This window comes from Lissotriton vulgaris, chromosome 2_1 (genome assembly GCF_964263255.1).
Source record: "Lissotriton vulgaris chromosome 2_1, aLisVul1.2, whole genome shotgun sequence".
In the NCBI taxonomy this organism is placed as follows: domain Eukaryota; kingdom Metazoa; phylum Chordata; class Amphibia; order Caudata; family Salamandridae; genus Lissotriton; species Lissotriton vulgaris.
In genome coordinates this window covers 1,991,727,033-1,991,746,368 of record NC_141687.1, presented here as the reverse complement: position 1 = coordinate 1,991,746,368, position 19,336 = coordinate 1,991,727,033, and the positions used below count along the sequence as shown (strand labels likewise).

The following is a 19,336-nucleotide window of genomic DNA, read 5'->3' as shown; positions in this document are numbered from 1 at the left end:
GATTTATCCTTTTTAGGTAATTGTTTCTTCATTACCCTTGTTTTTTCCATGTATTCATTTCATCTTTAAATGTACATTTGCCCAATGCATTTCAAGCAATAAATGCCCTTCCTCAGGGGACTTCGTTCTGCAAAAATAACAATATGTCGGTACATTCTCACAATCATGTTTTCTTTGATGTATAACTAAAGCATAAACAATCAATGTCTGTGTTTTTGTTTATCAACCTTATACCCCTGTGATAGAAACCGTGATTTTTATCTGTTGACCCGTGTTTTACTTTTTACAAAAGTCAGATGCATGCATACGTGAACTTCTAATCACTGGGATTATCACTGACCTTCTCTCTAATGTTCTTGAGACATGTGCATCTGAAAAGTGAATGAACCAAGTGTTCAAATAACCCACGCTGTCAGAATTTTACACTAGCGCGTTTAAAAACCGCGTTCAAAATCTTTGCGTCAGTATCTACTGTTTGCCTCTTACCGGGTGTTTCGTTGTCCCGCGTTCACCGCGATTCCTTCTCCCTGCCGGGTTCGTATGTATTTTGGCGTGCGTCGCTCTATCCTTAATATTCTATGGTCGCGTAATCACGTGACGAGTGGCTTAGTGAGTGAGCAAACTAAAAAACGGACGTGCTTTGTTTATCTCTGATACTATCATGGCTGGCGTGTGTGTAAACAACTCGGTTTTAATGTCAAACTGTGCAGTGTGACTACTAACGTTCACTATGTTTAAATCAGGTGGAATATAAGTGGTGATAAAAATCGAATTATGAACAGTAATGATAATTAATAAAGACATCATTCAAATATACTTAAAGTACATATATCTACTCCATGTCTTTTCGTTTAAAAATATTCATCATGGAGTTAATTCATTTCACCCTATTTCATAGTTACTTCATATGGAAAAACAAGTACTATGTACAGTGCTCGGGAACATCCATGGGAAATTGTGCGGCACCTACGTACGCTAATACATTCATGTATAGATTCGAGCTGGACAATATAATGAGTCGTCAAATGTGGCAGAACAATCTAATTTTGTATAAACGCTTTATAGATGACATTTTCATCCTATGGAAGGGAAGCACAGAAAGCTTAAAGGAAGCATTACAACAACTGAATGAGATCAATGAGCGAATACAATTTACATACACCATCAACAAAAAGACAATCACATTTCTGGATGTGACCATATTGAATGAAGAAGGTCAACTAACTACAAGTGTTTTCACGAAGAGTACAGACAGAAATAACCTTTTGCATTATAAAAGCTTCCACCAACCACCACTGAAAAAACACCTACCATTTTCGCAACTAGTTAGAATAAAAAGGATCGCCTCAACAGAAGAAACATACAAGAAACATAAGCTAGAAACACTAACTAAATTCAAAAATAGAGGATATCCGGAACCCATCCTGAATGCCGCTGCAGAGAGAGCGGACAAACTCCAAAGAAAACATCTATTATCAGCAAAAACAAAAAAAGATGAGCAAAGATCAGTGTTCGTGTCAAAATTTTCAACACGCAGTTACAACATCAAGAGAACCATCATAAGACATTGGTCACTACTCGCGTTGGAGGAAGACTTTAAAGGGATTTTCTCAAATTCTCCGATATTTGCATACGAGAGAACCAAAAACATTAAAGAGCTCATTAAACATCCAAAAACATCACAAACGGATAATTACAAAGGAACAGTGCCATGCTACAATTGCGGAAATTGTACAGCCATAATCAAAGGGAATGTTATCAACCACCCTACAAGAGGAACACCGGTCAAGTTGAAGGTAACAGGAACATGTGATAGCAGTAACCTAATATACATGCTAAGATGTCCATGCGGATTGTCCTATGTGGGCAAAACCCAGAGAAAGATGAAAATCAGGCTCACAGAGCACAAGAGCAATATCAGACTCAAGAATCCCAAATCCACAGTGGCAGTGCATTTCAATGAAGCGAGGCATAATCCTTCGCAACTTAAATTCTGTATATTGGAGATGATAAGACCACAAGCGGGTACAGACACGAATAACTTACTGTTAAGAAGAGAAACATTTTGGATGAATTTTTTATGTACATTACATCCGAAAGGACTAAATGAACGGATGGAACTTAGCTGTTTCATATAGACTGTTAAAGATGAACACAAGCTGTAATTGTAGGTTGATGTGACTGGAAGACATGGAGTAGATATATGTACTTTAAGTATATTTGAATGATGTCTTTATTAATTATCATTACTGTTCATAATTCGATTTTTATCACCACTTATATTCCACCTGATTTAAACATAGTGAACGTTAGTAGTCACACTGCACAGTTTGACATTAAAACCGAGTTGTTTACACACACGCCAGCCATGATAGTATCAGAGATAAACAAAGCACGTCCGTTTTTTAGTTTGCTCACTCACTAAGCCACTCGTCACGTGATTACGCGACCATAGAATATTAAGGATAGAGCGACGCACGCCAAAATACACACGAACCCGGCAGGGAGAAGGAATCGCGGTGAACGCGGGACAACGAAACACCCGGTAAGAGGCAAACAGTAGATACTGACGCATAGATTTTGAACGCGGTTTTTAAACGCGCTAGTGTAAAATTCTGACAGCGTGGGTTATTTGAACACTTGGTTCATTCACTTTTCAGATGCACATGTCTCAAGAACATTAGAGAGAAGGTCAGTGATAATCCCAGTGATTAGAAGTTCACGTATGCATGCATCTGACTTTTGTAAAAAGTAAAACACGGGTCAACAGATAAAAATCACGGTTTCTATCACAGGGGTATAAGGTTGATAAACAAAAACACAGACATTGATTGTTTATGCTTTAGTTATACATCAAAGAAAACATGATTGTGAGAATGTACCGACATATTGTTATTTTTGCAGAACGAAGTCCCCTGAGGAAGGGCATTTATTGCTTGAAATGCATTGGGCAAATGTACATTTAAAGATGAAATGAATACATGGAAAAAACAAGGGTAATGAAGAAACAATTACCTAAAAAGGATAAATCAAAAGAAAAACAATAAAAAGACAATCCCATGAACAATATGTGATGAAATTCGTTTTACATTGAATGAAGGATCAGTGAGTGCTGTGTGAAAGTGAAGCTTGGGGTCCAAGCAACGCGTGTTTGACTCAGATCATGTTCCCACAGCCCACTGCTCCTCTGTGCTCTACCTATAATCCCCTTTCACTACCAATTCAACTGCTTAGACCGTGGGGCCCAGTTGGCACACTGCACCTCTCTGTATCCTCAATCCTGTGAGAAGTGATGGGCACTTGTCTCAAGTGAGGTCTTTCCAAGTTGTCACTTCAGACAGCTCTTGGCAATGCCATCTGTATTTCTCAAAGCGGGCAGGGCTACAAAGCCTCCAGAGTTCCTGAATCAAGAGCATCCCTTTGAATGAAAAGCATATAACTGTATTGTTCTTTAGTCCAACATCGTGCAATAGCTTTCTTTTATCTGGACATGCTCTCCGAGTATAAAAATGTCAGATTTATTTTAGGCTCCAGGCAACTCTAGTGTTCACATTGATGATGGCGGCCATGCTCACCATCTTTCTATTATTAAAAGATGCCTTAACTCAAAAGAAGGTGAAAACTAGCATTCATTAATTAAATTATTGATGATGCCAATTGAGCACCAGTTATAGATATTATGCGTATAAAAGTAACTTACCCTTTTGCTACTCGGACTGAGCTTTAGTTGATTTATAAGGCTTTCTCTATTGCTAGGGGACATGGCTACACACACTGGCATTCATTCCACAGAGCCAAGGAGTTCCAAAGGCACAAATGTAATATCTACTATTATCTTTTCCTGGGAGAACCAACCATTCCGAACTACAAGTGATCCTTTTGTCAATAGCGCTCATGAGTTAAGTACCAGCAAGAGCATTATCCGGTGCACCTTTCGTCAGCAGCACTTCTACTCCCATGGAAGGTACGTCTTGGGAGTACCCTCGTGATTGTGGTGAGTGGTAGATCATTAACAGTTTCTTACTCCCTGGAGCACAGTGAAGTCCAATGGATTAATGAGGCATATTTCACTAACAAGGCAATGACAGAGCAGGGGGCAATCCTAGGGGTTCCCTGACTTTCAGTGACCGCATTCACAAACTCCTCTTCAACCCACAAGCAAAATGAAAATTATTTACTCCAAACAGAGGCAGGAGTAAATCTTCGCCAGCAAGGAAAGTGGAAGTGACTAGTTCAAAACTGGTGGTTTATAAAGGCTGTGATCACAACATAAAAACAGTAAAAAAAAGTGCAAGTGTACGTGCTTGACTGATTTTGATTTATAGAAGTATGTTTAGTAACCTGAAACTGTTGCAGGTCTATAGGTATTCACTGGCAAACGTGAATTTCAAAACTGAATATATTTGTGAGGAAAGTCCCCCTTTTCGACATGGTGACCCCTACTTTTTGCCCGGTATCTGATGCAATGTTGACAGAAGTGCACTGGGTTCCTGCTAACCAGATATATTCCCCTAAAACTGTACCAGTGGCTCTCCAACTGGCAATACCTTCATCACCCCAAGTGCACCTCTAGTAAATGGTATCCCCTGTACCTAGGGCAAGGAGGCTAAAGAGGATCCCTAAGACTGCAGCATGCACTGTGCCACCCTAAGGGACCCCCTCAGCACCCACACACAGACTGGCATTTCAGGCTGCATGCCATGGTGCAGAGAAAAGTAAAGACAACATGGCACACCTCTTGTGTGCCTTGACTACAGACATATGCAAAAACAACAATTAATGGACAGAATGCATAACAATGTCATACATTCACCCCAGTACAGAGATCTGAGCCTAAATCCATCGTTTTTTTGCACTCCACACCACCCCAGTTCAGACATGGCCATATGCAAATCAGCCTTGTATCGCTTTGTTCGCCCTAAGTTGGCCGGGTATGCTCAGACGAAAGTCCCTTGCTCACTTGGCCACGGGATTCAAGATAGCCTGGCTGATGAGGATTATGAATCTGAAACCGGTTCCAGGATGCTTGTTTCCGGTCCAGGGAAGACATGGCTTGGCAGTTCGGGCTGGACTGTTCCCATGAGGCACAGGGTCAGACTGATTTGCATATGGCTATGTCTGAACTGGGGTGGCTGAGTGAGCTAAAGAATGGTGATGGATTAAACCCAGATCAGTTGACTGGGGGTGAGTGTTTGATTTGCTCAAACGTTCCGTTCATCATCCCCTTTTGTATCGCTTTGACTAGACATGGCGTGCAGTGTAGATAAGTCAGCCCAACAGCAGGAAACACCGCCCTAAAGCAGGGTGCACTATAATACATGTGTGGACATATCTGCAGGAGTATATATGCCCCTGTGATATCCGAGTCGATTCTGGGATATTACAAGTGAACAGGGAAGCCATTTTAAGAACATGAGCTGGATACTAGTGTTTATATGTTCTCCCATTACATAATGGCTTTGCTGAATCTAGAGATGTTTGGTAATAAACATCTAATATTGATAAACCCACGCTGATTCCAGTGATGGATTTATTAATACATGCACACCAGAGGGCACCTTAGAGGTGCCCCCTGAAAACCTACTGACTACTAGTGTACTGACTGACTGATGTAGACCAGCCTGCCACCACAGACAAGTTTCAGATCCCCTGCAGGTGAAAGCCTGCGCTCTCTGAGGGCGGAAGCAATGCCTGCTCCAGCCTGAAGTGTTAGCAATCCTTCAAAGAGGAGGTGACAACTGATCAGTAGATCAAGGCAGGAGGCTTCAAAGGTCTCTACTGCCTTTGATATACAACCCAAGGCTTCCCGAGACAGGGGAAATGCTACACCCTGCCCATGGCCCATTTGGCACCTAGAAAGGCGGGAACATTAGCTAGTCATGAGAAATGCCCCCCTCTCAGACTAGTACCACCCCTAAGGTGGGCTACCTGATGAGGACATGAGTTTTAGAATTCCACCATTTTCATTTTGGCGGAATTAAGCTTTCTGAGTCAGTTATGCCTATTTTCCACACGAAGAAGTCATATAGAGGCTATTAACACCCTAAAGGTAAGAAGCCTATTGGCTACTACCTGTCACTCTCTGCAACACCCCTAAATTGAGTATTTAGGTGGCACCTCTGACTCCAGGATCTTAGATTTGAAGGATCAAGAAGAGAAGGACACCGAGAGCAGCAAGAAAAAGCGAGAACTGAAGACTGCTATGGACTTTAGGTACCAAACTGTGACTGCTTCACTAAGTCTCGACTATTGTGACGCAGCGACTCGTCCTGTGGCTGACCAGCTTCTAAGAACCCTAGGAGACTGTCAGCCTTCGCAAATCGCCACGGAATCTCTCTAGGAGTAGAGGAGCTACTCCACTGCAGTTCGCAGGCACCGAAACGCAAAGTCTGGTTTACAGTGTGACCGCTCCCCGGCCAGCCCGATGTAGCAGCCCCCTAGGAAGAGGACCCTGTGCTCCTGAAGGTCATATCTCTTCCCCCATAAGTGAGGGGATACCAGGTCCAACCAGAGCAGAACCGGACCAATACCTGGAGTACCGGACCCCTTGCAACAAGCAGAGACCGTGAGAGTCCAGTCGGGACTCCAAGATAAAGCAGCTGTCAAGGGACTTTAGCACAGCTGAGAAACACTTCGAGAGGGGTCCAGCTTCCCTGATTTTGCAGCCTCAATGGGCGAGACCGATGACCAGAAGGTTCAAGGTTCCAAGGCGCACAGAGCCCAGCCGACCTTTCCACAGTGCACCTGAGCGCCCCAGCCCGGGTACCGACAACCCAACTGTTCTACCTTGTCTCCACAAACCTTGTGACCTGAGCCTCCTGTGGATCGGCCCACCAAGTCTCCTTCTGCAGCCTGTTTCTAGCTGCCACCCCCTTCTTTCTACTGGTGTAGCGTGCACAGCTACCAACCTGACCTGCACCTCTGCAACCGGAAGCCCTAGGGCAAGTAACAACAAACTTGGTACTTTGGAACTTGGCCCCATAAGGCCCCAAGTGCTGAAGGAGACACTCAGAAACCGAACGCAAATAGCTATACATGCCTTTTCTCCCATAGGAAAGCATTGTGTGTGAAGACGCATTTAAGTGAACACTTTACTTACCTACTAAAACCAATATTTTGAAAAAAGTACTTACTTGATTAAAAAATTCTTGGTGTAAAAATGTATGTAAAAATATGCATTATTTTTCCAAATTGGTGGGTGTGTGACTCATGTATTGCCTATGTGAGACAACAAATGCTTAGCACTACCCTCTGATAAGCCTAACTGCTCGCCTACACTACCACAGAAGAGAGCATTTGGATTATCATTTGTGCCTCTGTAAACCTACTGGGGTTTGCCTGGACTCTTTACAAGTGTACCTCTTTTTGGTCCACTATAGAAAGAGCCAGCTTACTACAATCTGAACTTATGCAAAGTTGTAAACCTCTACATTTAGATTCACTCATTATTTCGACAAATAGAGTCCCTTATTTTGCACACTCGACTGTCCATGTTATGAAGAGTTCTTTTTGCCTAGAAGGTTAACAAAATATGAAAATACATATGTTTAGGGCTAAGTAAATATACACTAAAACCTTTGGAAACAACTAGGGGTTCATCATGGTATCTAAATTATTATTGTCTATAAGGCATGCAGAGGATGAGACGCAATGAGCTTTAGTACAAAGGACCAAAGGTTCAAGCACCTACAGATTTCAGGGAATATGCCTGTCAATGCCACAAGACTCGAAAGACTTTCTTACACAGACTCTCTCCATCTGCTGGGAGTAAAGTATAACGCATCTGGGGATCCAATTGGCATTGACTATCCAGGAAGTGATGGACATAAATTATCGCGCATTGGTTAGTAGAGTGCAAACCGATCCAACGAGGTGGCAAGCTTTCCCGCTGTCGTGGCTCGGAAGGGTAGCGACCCTAAAAATGTTGGTCCTCCCCAGCATCCTGTACATATTTGTGATGCTACCGCTCTGACCCCCTACTGGGACACCTCAGACTTTACAAGATGCCCTTCAAAATTATGTATGGGCTGGCAGGTGCTCTCGAATGAGTCTTGAACTTACTTGGCAGACAACTGCGCTAGGGCGACTAGGTGCATTTTACAATATTTTCAAGCAGCACAGGTTAGGTTCCTGGTGGAATGGGCACGCCCAGAATCAGAGAAAAGCTGACTTTTCATGGACAGGGTGCTGGCTGGAACATCCCTGTAGAAGGTCCCTTTTTTTAGCATGACACCCCCGCCCATCTTTACCTCTCCGCAATAACATGCCCCACCCTTAGAGTCTGGACATGGTGTCCGATCGGGAGGGCTTTTCGACCTTCCCATCTCCGCTTACCCCGTGGTGGAGAATCTGGAATTTTCCCCAGGGCTGAATACAGTGGCCTTTCGGGAATGGGTGAAGATGGGAGGCAGATTGATAGGTCACTTCTTCGATCTAGAGGGGCCGTTACAGTTCAACGACTTAAGGAGAGATAGTGACATACCCGAGAGGGAGAGATTCTGATACTTTCAGATTAGGCAATGGCTGATGCAGCCCGGAGTGAGACAGACGGCCCAACACCGTTTGACCAGTTTCGAGAAATGGCTATAAAGCAAAGAATCAGACAAACATGTAGTGTCGGACCTGTATAAACTGCTTTCTGACAAGCCTCCCAACCCTAGCTGGCACAGCTGAGATGGGAGAGGGAACTGGGGCGGGAGATTTGCCTTCAGGAGTGGTGGGACATCTTTCACCGAGCTAGGCACACAGCCACAAATGAAGCCAGTACAGAAACGGCAACGAAAGTCACAACCTATTGGTATTTAACTCCGGCCAGCTTACACAGAGCAAATCTACAGTGCAGTGAAAAGTGCTCTGGGGACACTTGTACATATCTTGTGGGAGTGCCCTAACCTGACCCAATTTTGGGAAGAAGTCCTGTCAGAGATTAACGACTACTTCAGCACCCAACTCCCCCTGTTCCTGGCCTACGTGCTGTTAGGCCTCCCTAATCCACTGACTTTTCCCCATAAAGCTAGGAGAGGTAGACACACTGCGTTGGCAGCTGCTCACCTAACGATTATAGCCCTCTTCGGCACTGACAGGCTTCCAACAAGACTTGGGTGGCTTCACCGAATCTGGCACCTCTTGGGGATGCAGAGACTTACAATGACATTGAAACTACAAGAGGACGCATTTGGGGAGGTCTGGCAGCTGTTTATCTCATTTTTGTCACAGGAATTCACAGAACTCACCTGTCCTAGGTATCTAAAATTGCTACGCCTGACTAATCTATAAACATGACTCTTATGAAGAAGACCCTCGAAAGTACAAGAGCTACAGAGACACAGAAGCATAAGATCTTATGAACATCCAGGGACCGAAAGTTAGGGTAGGTTGGGGTTGTTGGGGGTATGTTTCCTTTTGCATATTAAAATAAACATTGCTAACAGTACTGACATTGGCCGAATTGCTGATGCTACGTCAGAGATTTCACTGCTTAAATATCTGCTTTATTTTGCAATGAATATTAACATAAAAATCAAGCAGTGGCAAACCTAAGTTGTTGAGCATGCATTACAGTGTTGTTAATGTATGTTTGCAATACACACATTAGCCACAGGGTGGCTCCATTATTCCATGCATGTGAAATTGGTGATGCAGACATTGATCCACATCACCAATGCCAAGGGTGACCAGGCGTCCCCGTTTTGCCAGGACGATCCATGTTTTAATTAGCTGTCCCAGCAAATGTCAAGAAATTTAGCTCATCTCTCCGTTTTTGGAGAGGGTCGACTGAAAACGGTGGGAGGTGTTTTTCATGTTTTACAAAGCAGGGATAGTTAGCAGTTGTTTCAAGAAAGCAATTTAATTAAAAGGCAAGCTACTGGGATTAAAAATTGCATTTTATGTGTGTTCTTACTGCCCGTTCTGTAATTATCTGCTGAGGAGCTCCTCGCTTTAAGTAAAATTGTAGTCCTTCTTCTATTTTTTGTGAAATGTCCCGGTTTTTGGCTTTAAAATTCTTGTCACCCTACCAATGCCATAATAGTGTCTATGGCACATAAGTACTAACACCTCGATGTGGCGTGCCTGTATTGATCTATTGATGCGTCACAGAGAGCTAAAGCTATCTGTAACTAGACACTAACTAAAAATAACAAGATTTCCTAACGATGGGTATATAAATATAGGTATATAAATGCAAATGTTAACCACTGTTTGTAGTAAATGCAAATTATTTTCAGTTGAGTATTGCAGAATTATATGAGGTTGATATTAGCACCATCCTCCACAGACAAAGGGTAAGTGTACATGTATTGCTTAAATTATTGTGAAAATACACTAACTGAACCTTTATTTCTTCACAGAACAAATATGGGCAAAAACAGATAAATTCAGTACAAAATAAATATTAATAAATACGACATAACTATATTTACTTCAAAAGATTTTTAAAAACCTGGCTTTTCGGCAATACTCGCACTATGTATCGTCATTACATTTGGAAAGTGACTTTTCAGAAGCATCAGGATACCTTTTGAGGTAACCAGAGGACTTTAGGTAGCAAGAAAAAGCCGTTGTTTGTGGTGTTTTGGCACTTCACCCTGGGGCAGTTAGTCAATCTGACTTGGATCCTCTGTTCAAGGAGCGCACAATCTAACTTTACAAAATTCCACAAAGGAGTCAATACTTTGCTCTTTCACACACGATATGTCTAGATGCCTCTAGGTTTGCGTGATTCGCTCTGCCCCTTTTGTCCTCTGGGAAGCAGGGCACTTTGAAAAAAGCAAAGTTGTGATACAATATATGTACCTACCCTTCATGCTGAGATGGTATACAGACTTAAAGACAACACCACAAAAGAAGAGCTAAGCATCTTAGAATCTGGTTCAGTGATTTCTTGGATAAGATACTGAATTTGGATTCAAGATATGTTCTACTCTTTACATAGTCAACAGCGGTTTCCTCTGCAAGGACTATGCTGATTATTTGGAACCGAACTTGCTAGGAATCACAGACAAGGGCAGTAGCAAAATCAGATCACATGTACTGCGCTTATTTGAGTGGTCTCTCTTTGATAGGGCAGTGGGTTTTAGCATGGCTTCAGATGGATGACATAGTGATATACCAACCAACAGGCTTTCTGAACAAGCACATGAGGCCAAGGTGAGTTTTTAGAGCCTCTCATGGAGGCACTGGAGACCTAGAAATGGGTGCATCATGTCTTCTTACATCATGAAACAACGTTGGTAAACTTTTCAAGTTGGGAATAGGGAAGTGTGTGGCTGTGGATGATGAAGCAGGAGGGTCCACAAAGGTACGCTATCTACATGGTGATACTATTTGGGCGTCTGATTGGGTGTCTAGCTCTGCTGTAATTTACATAAGGACTCCTTTGTCATTGCGGAAAAGGGGCAAATGGCTGAGGATCCTAGGTCCTCTTGCCATGACCAAACAGTAAAAGGACACTGACCTGCTGTCACAGGCTTTGACTAAATATAAGTAATCCAATTACATTGTCTACTGACATGGTCCTTAACACCTTGGAAAATGATGTGACGTCAGAGCAAGTGGTTACTGAAAGCAGAATAAATAACAGAAAGGCACATATCTTAAAGGGGAGTTGACCGAGCTACAGGGACAGACAACTGACTGTGAGGTTCTCATGGTGAAATGAAATACTTAAACAACTAGAAGTTTGTTAACACTGCATTCTGGAACCTAAAGTGATATTTCTTCAAAAGCGAACATAGGAATCAAGAATGTCGCATCCAACCCCCATCAGGCTAACAAATGTAGCAAAGGGGAATACCAATCTGCTCTTTGGGTGTATATAAGCCTGGTCTTCCCTTTCTCTGTTTTACCACAGGCTCTGGCCCCTATCTTGTGTGAAGGCATGAAGGATGGTGCATGAGGATGACAAAGCAATCCCAGTATGTGGCAACATGCCCATCACCTTCCTACATTCTTTATTGTATTCATTCAACTTTATAAAAAAATAACAGAGCCGTGATTATGGCTTCAGAACAAGTGGAAAGCAGTCCACAGAGAAAAATATTGCAAAGTTTGTAATGTGAGGTGAAAACAGTGGAGCACGCGAAAAGAGGAGAATGGGTAAATTATGCACTTACACCGTTTACTGTATTTAAAAAAAAAAAAAAACTTTTAACAAGTAATTATCTTTGAAAGAAAGTGCTTATTAAGGAGAAAATATGCTCGTATGATGCATCTCATGTACTGGCTCGTGGCAGAATCCATACAAGGCTTCATATGCACAAATCAACCCTACTAATTGAGTTTAGGTGCTGAGACATTTCATGGGATCAGCAGAGTCAACTTGCAACATTGTATTTAACTGTGATTCTGGGAGGGAGACATTAAGAGTGAATTTCGAGAAGCAGGTTCAGTGCGCTGTAACTAAGGCTATTTTATGTAAATGTAACACCACATGTTGGTGAAAGACTTACTTTCCATATGTGCACTTAGGTCTGATGATGAGGATTACAAATCACTTTTTGTGATGCTACACTTTAGTCAGATTGTCTTATACATGAATCTATTGTGATAGTCACAACTGAACTGCATAAAATGTTTTACTACACCTTCCACGCGGCAGTACTTCATCTGCACAAGACAGAATTTCTTTGTTCTTTTTCAGAATTCTGGCAGATAACCTAATAGTTCAATTTATTATAATAGTTGCATACTGTTAATTATGTTCATCACAATCAATTTCCTTTACATTTGCAAATTTGACCGACTATTACTAATCTGAATGCATTACAATCTGCTGAGGAAAAAGGTATCCTTACCTGATAATGTAACATAAGGGTTTCTACCTGAACACCCATAAATTTGGCTTTGACCTCAAAGTCACCTACTTCTTCTGCGGGACTGATTTCAAAAATCACATTCTTAAACCTGGATAATCAGAAAGAATAACAGCCAAGTATTAGAAACAGATGTTCTGGCAAACAGAAGACCAGTTTAAAATGCCACATTTTTGAAAACCACAAAGAAAATTACAAGTGGTGGCACTATAGTGAGTGACGTTGTTAATCTCAATACTCACTATCTTACTATGTTTGAGAACCTTCTAATGGATGTAATGTACATGGGCAGATACATCGATGACAAAGTGTCCAGCCAAACGTATACTTTGAAATGGCTTGGTAAAGTTAAGCATTAAGTCTAGATTAGATGTCCAATTATCAGACCTAACAGGAATTTGTGACTGGATTCGCTGTTAAATGCACGGGAGAAAAATAAAGGTTAGCATTGTGTACATTAATAACACCATGCACATAAACATAAAAGCGGGGACACTCTCTTGGCCCTAACCACATGAGAACAAATTGCTACAGGACAGGAAGCGCTGTACAAACTAACACATAAGTATGCAACACGTTGCTTAATGAACAAAATAAAGTTTCTGTGGCTCAATGCCCATGCAGGTAACTTTGATTCTTTCATAAAAGCTCACAACTTAGTGAGATAGAAGCAAAATCCAACAGTTCTATAATGTACAACATATGGGGAGTTTTTTCTATTTCCTTGACTTGAGTGAAAATCTCCCGAATGCATTTTACTATAACAAAGTTTAGGTGAAATAAACACATACATGGGTACTCTGTAGTTAATTGATCTGTCAAGAATAAACCACAAACACCAAAAAAAAAGTATTCTGCGTCATCAGTGTATATCACTTAATATAGTAGGTACTTGAGGGCAATAGACACATTTCTTGTAAATTCCATTAGAACATTGGAATGTTGGAAGCTCCATTGAAAACAATGGAGCAGCTCTGGGCATATAATGGCTGGTATAAGCACGGAGCTCCAACATTTCAAATCTTCTTTGTTCACAGTTGTGGCTGTGAACAAATGCTTGAGGGAGCCTGAGGGGATTTCAATCCCCTCGCGCTTCCTAAAGCCTTTGTTTAATTTGTTAGAACAGTCTGCCCTCTAGTGACAGAATGTTTTAAATAGCCTTATAGCCCTTCGTAGCTCGGCTATTAAAGTCCCGCTCCCTTGCTAAAGTCCCTCGCCTTCAGCTCGGGACTTTAACGCTGGAGCGGGCCTTTAATAGCCGGTATAACCCGCTACGGCGGGCTATATGGCTATATTATAGATAAGCCTTCTGGATAAGGGGCCAGTAAAGCACCTCAAGTTCAGAATTCCATCATGCATCAGCCCTTGAACAGTATTTGATGAGATATAGAAAGTTGTGTTGTTAAAATATATTGGAGTCTTATAGAGTTTCATTAAGCAAGTTTTTAGCAAGATATTTTATTACAAGTTTTATTTGCAATGACTTTATAGAAGCAGCACATACTGGTTAACTGTCAGGTCTTCGATTTCCAGAAGCACTCCTTTCTCATGCAGTCGAGCTGCTGTATACTTCAATGCGATCTTTTTACTCTTTTTGCCTTTCATCTCTCCTGGTTTCTTAGACACTCTAAGGGAATACAAACAAATCAAACTTTAAAACTGGCTCCTTTTACCAAAACGCTGTATCAGAAAAACGCAGATATGAGTAAAGGGAATGTTCCGGGATATTTAATGCAATCTGAAACAAATTCCAAATCATCACATCTCTATTCAAGACTGTACTCCTTTTTTTCAATGCTTCTGCACTATTCAGGCCTGGTGTGAGGCCTTTTGTTTTTACCAAATATATAACATAGCTATAGTAGGTTTTGGCTCCGACTCATTCATATATTGGCTTCTTCGGCCTAGGGCCCTTTGATTACTTGCTAGAGACGTTGTCTCTAATCTTGGATCAACAATTCAAGTATTTTAGTTTCGCATGGCGAGAGCAGCGCATGCACGCTGCTAACGCCAGGTGAGACCTAAAAACTGAGGCAAATGTGCCCCACTAGGCACCAGGGAGTTATTTTCTCTGGGAGAGCGACGTCAGCCAAGCCTCGCACGACTGCAAGACTCGACAGAGACTTAGGTGCAGGCGGCCACCAGATGAAAGGCAAAAACTAGCCTGAAGTCAGTACCAGATAGGGCTGCCGAAAGAGTGCTATCCTACCATCTAAATCTAAGGGATGGGAAGTAAGGCGCTGTAAAAGAAGAGGAAATGGAGGAGGCAAAGACGTGGAGAAATAGTGGGGACTGAACCAGCGGACTCGTTTGTGCAAAACAAGCACTGCCACTGAGCCACAGTCCCAGATCCACTGGAGAGTGTAAAAAGTCAGCTCAAATTAATCAACTTCTTTGGGTGCCTGGAAAAAGGGACAGGAAGGAGAGAGGGCTGATAGGAAGTGGAAGTAAGCAAGAGTGTAGGTATGAAAAGGGGTTCTGTGTAGGACTGGGGAACCCTGCAACGGACTGTAATTAAAGGAGCAGCAGCAGCAACTCAGTGCCAGTACTGAATTCTAATGATCAACCGCCAAACTTAAGGGAAACATAAATGGGACACTGCAGCCTTCTAAAAAAAGCCATGGGATTGATGTACAGTCTATCCAAGCTATGACAAACCTTGAAATTAAAGGAGAACCAATTGGAGGGAAACTGAACTAAAGGCCACTCTCACTATATACTTCCTATAGGTTCCGTTTTGGTAACTGGGTCTCCAAGCAAAAAATGCAATCTACAGCAAGAACAACAAAATTCAAAAAAAGGATGACGAATATGGGTCTGGAGTGGAAAATAAATTACGTTTTTCTTTTTAAACGTTAGTAGTTTTTAAATACAAACAATAAATAATATGTACAGACAGCATTTTGAAAATATAATTTTGTCTGCACTTCTAAATTAATCTGATTATGATGACCATGTCGAGCCCAATGCAAAAGAAAAACAGTTTTGTGAATAGACATTTAACAGGGTTAGTTAAAAAATGGGTGTAAGTTGGTTTCAGACTGGATTCAAGTTTGTTCACCTCATATGTAATATTATTTAAAAATGATATAACATGTGTTCTCTATGCATAGAAATAGTAACATATTTCTTAGTATTTTGCATGCACTCCTTTTACCCGCATAACACTGCACCCACCGCTACAGGAATCATAACTAAAACCCTAAATAGCAACAAGCACTGGCAAAGCCAATAGGTGTGTGCTTAATGTGTGCATTCAGATGTCTACAGTTGGAATGTAGTTCCTCAATCTGTTCAATTCAAGCACTGGAGTGGAGGTGGAAAGAAGGATAACCCCAAACTAAAAATAGCAATACAGTGAATACTTTACTGGGCTGTGCCAAGACATCATTGACAGCCTCAAGTCAATGGCTGAAATGCCAATGGTTAATAGGAGTGGAGACAAAGCACACTATATGTAAGTGTTCGTATGTATATATATATATATATTCAACAAGGAGCAAGAGGATTATTTACCGGGATCCATATCCCTTAGTCAGGTGGCGTGTCACGCTCGGCTAATCCCATCGCCGAGTATTAACCATGTCCAAAGAATTGCTTTCAAAAGCAAAGACACGCACTCGGAAAGGTGCAGCAAACAAGGGTTTATTCACGAGGTAACGCTACGCGTCTCAGCACAAGGGTGCCTTGATCAAACGTGTGATCAAGGCACCCTTGTGCTGAAACGCGTAGCGTTACCTCGTGAATAAACCCTTGTTTGCTGCACCTTTCCGAGTGCGTGTCTTTGCTTTTGAAAGCAATTCTTTGGACATATATATATATATATATATATATATATATAAAAAATCAACTGTTCCTTTAACTGCTGTACTGTCAAAAACCAGACCTAAAAAAGTGTGCGCCTGATGAGTTTGCTCAAAAATGGACACTGGAGCTAGACCTCTCTCATCTGTCTGACACACCTGCATGTAATTTTAATGAAATAGTTTGAAGCTGATGTACTTCATACATGATCGATATAAATATATTTTTTTAATGACACTCCACCTTCTGCCCAGACATCAGTGACCTTTAACAAATCTTGGAAAAATGTATTCAGGGTACTCACTTGCCCTTACTGGCCAGGTTATCCAGGCAGGTCTTAATGTAGCTTTTATAATAGTCCACCTGCTCCTCATAAAACACTGCCTTAGAATTTAGAGCATGATGCGTCTGCTGCAGTTTCATAAGCTCGGCTTTTCGCCTTTGCCGGTAGCGCCGTTGATTCCGAATATCCTAAAATAAAGAAAAAAAAAACCTTTTTGTGAAAGAAGCTGATGAAGTCTCCAAGCCATCTGGACCACATCTGCGTCAAAATTCTCCCTCAATAAGCTGTGTATTGAACCTTTTAAAATGCCATCTGCTTCCTCCAAATCAGATGAATTTAAGGAACCAAGGTGTTCACATTCAGGATTATTTTTAGATTTGCACCTCAGATGGACTTTTCAGCTACGATGAATGTGCATCAGCACTGGCCAGTTTATGCATATTGATGAGCAGCTGAATGAGCTGCAGTTAATTGCCCGGCACAATGGCCTGCTATTCAATGTCTATACATGTGCATGGATGATACATAATACAAGAACATGCAAACTCCTATGCCTCAAAAATTAACTATTAAAAATGGATTAGCAAGTGCCAATATTTAGCATTCTTAACGGAAGAACTGGTTGACCAGATATTTCTACAGGTGCAAGGTCTGGCTACAAGTTAATTTGTGAATGACTTCCTGTGCTTCATCTTGAATGGAAAACCCTGCCAGTAGCTTTGCAGGAACACAGGAAGATTGTGAATAATGCAGCTAAATGTATCCCAAGTGAAGACAAATGTTCTCAATTTCCAGCAAGGTCATGGCCTGTAGCTCTTTAATAACAGATTCAAAAGCTAAACCAAATGCAATATTGTACAAGGTGACACTGGCGCCTATCTTCTTACGGTGGTCCCACTCTTTCTTTAGAGTTAATGTATTTGGACCTGAAAAATTCGAGCACAAAGCATTGTTAAGATAAAATAAATACATAAATTAAAAAATATTTTTAATGTTCAATGTTTACTAGCTAAAGCGTGTTTCCATTCCTCTAATAGTAATAGTACCTTGGCAATGTCGTTGATGAGATCTTGATACCGGTTCTTTGGATTTACCATTCCCAGCTCAGTCAGCTTACTCAGACCAGACTGAATCTTCTCTTTCTTTTCCTGCAAGCTCAGGTTGTTGTCATCTCTTATTGATTTCGCTTTTTTCATCTTGTCTGGGGTTTTGGCATCTCTGATTGCTCTTCTTTGCATAGCTCGCTGGTGATCACTTTCCTGTACAAATTAATAATTGCTTAAGTAAGTAAATTCTGTACTCCATTCATCATTTCAAGCAGACAAATGTATATTATATGTCAGGAAATAGTGGTTTTGTTGCCAAAAAGAAAACATGCTTAGCAAATGCATCCAACTGTGGAGCTTAACTGTTACAGAAAGCACATGAATACTCACAGATAAGATACGATACATACAGATAAGACAAGTACAACTTGGTAATGAACTTGGGAAAAAGACAGATGACATCACACATGTTCATTAAGAAACAGAAGTCTTAAAACTGTTTCAAAACCAAATAAAGTCAACATGTCACAACAGTTTGTATAAAATATTATTTACAATTACGTTGTTTTACTTGCTAAACAAACTTATTTAGAGACCTTTTGTAAATACTCTGCTCTCTGTGAATATATATATATGAACATGTCTCGGAATCCTCAAATGTTGGCTGTGTATCCATTTGTTTGTACTGCACTGGTTGCCGGTCAGGGGTCAGTTTGAACTTTGGAACCAAATATACTCCCAATATTGACAGAACAGGAATCAACAAGTACGTGGCCAATGTAAGAACTGTCCACTAAATTAATGTTTTTCAAATGTGGAATTATGCCGTAGGAATACTTCCCACGTGCTATTAATACCTATATTACCTACAAGATCGGTATCATCAGCCAATGAATGAACTACTATTGTATACTCTCCAAATACATTTTGTCAAAGACTGACCTGAAAATAACTGTAAAAATAAACATGTATCATATAGTAAATAAATGGACTGGACATTAACCTGTGGTTACTTTCTCCTGTGTGAGACGTATAGATGTACTTTGCTATAAACTATTCCTCAGAACTTCACATTTATTCCACGTGTTGATCTATTTTTGCATACGTTAGGGGACAAATCATCTAAGGAATGATTGAAAAGTCACAATTGTGCCATAAGTGTAAACATAATGTAATGATCTCCACAAACAGACTAAAGAGGGCACAAAAGAGGACATATTTGCTTGTATTTACCTGTTCTTTGGTTGTTGGGGTTTCAAGAATTTCTGTCAAAGTTTCACCAGGCTGAAACCGAATGACGTCCACAATGAGTCGCTTTGTACTGTGAAAGAATAGAAATTCTCAAGACAATTAAACAAATGACAACTATTCAGAAGTGCAAGATTGGAATT

General features: G+C 41.1%; 1 protein-coding gene across 1 annotated transcript in view; it reads right to left on the bottom strand.

Annotated features, from left to right (window-relative positions):
• IQGAP1 (IQ motif containing GTPase activating protein 1) overlaps positions 1-19,336 on the bottom strand; it is a 446,185-nt gene that overhangs the window by 25,245 nt on the left and 401,604 nt on the right. The window contains exons 33-37 of the mRNA XM_086958211.1: positions 19,179-19,266; positions 17,946-18,158; positions 16,921-17,087; positions 14,317-14,439; positions 12,795-12,903 (exon numbers count right to left, since the gene is read on the bottom strand). Of these exons, the coding sequence (XP_086814337.1) occupies positions 12,795-12,903; positions 14,317-14,439; positions 16,921-17,087; positions 17,946-18,158; positions 19,179-19,266 (700 nt within the window). The remainder of the gene's footprint in view (positions 1-12,794; positions 12,904-14,316; positions 14,440-16,920; positions 17,088-17,945; positions 18,159-19,178; positions 19,267-19,336) is intronic.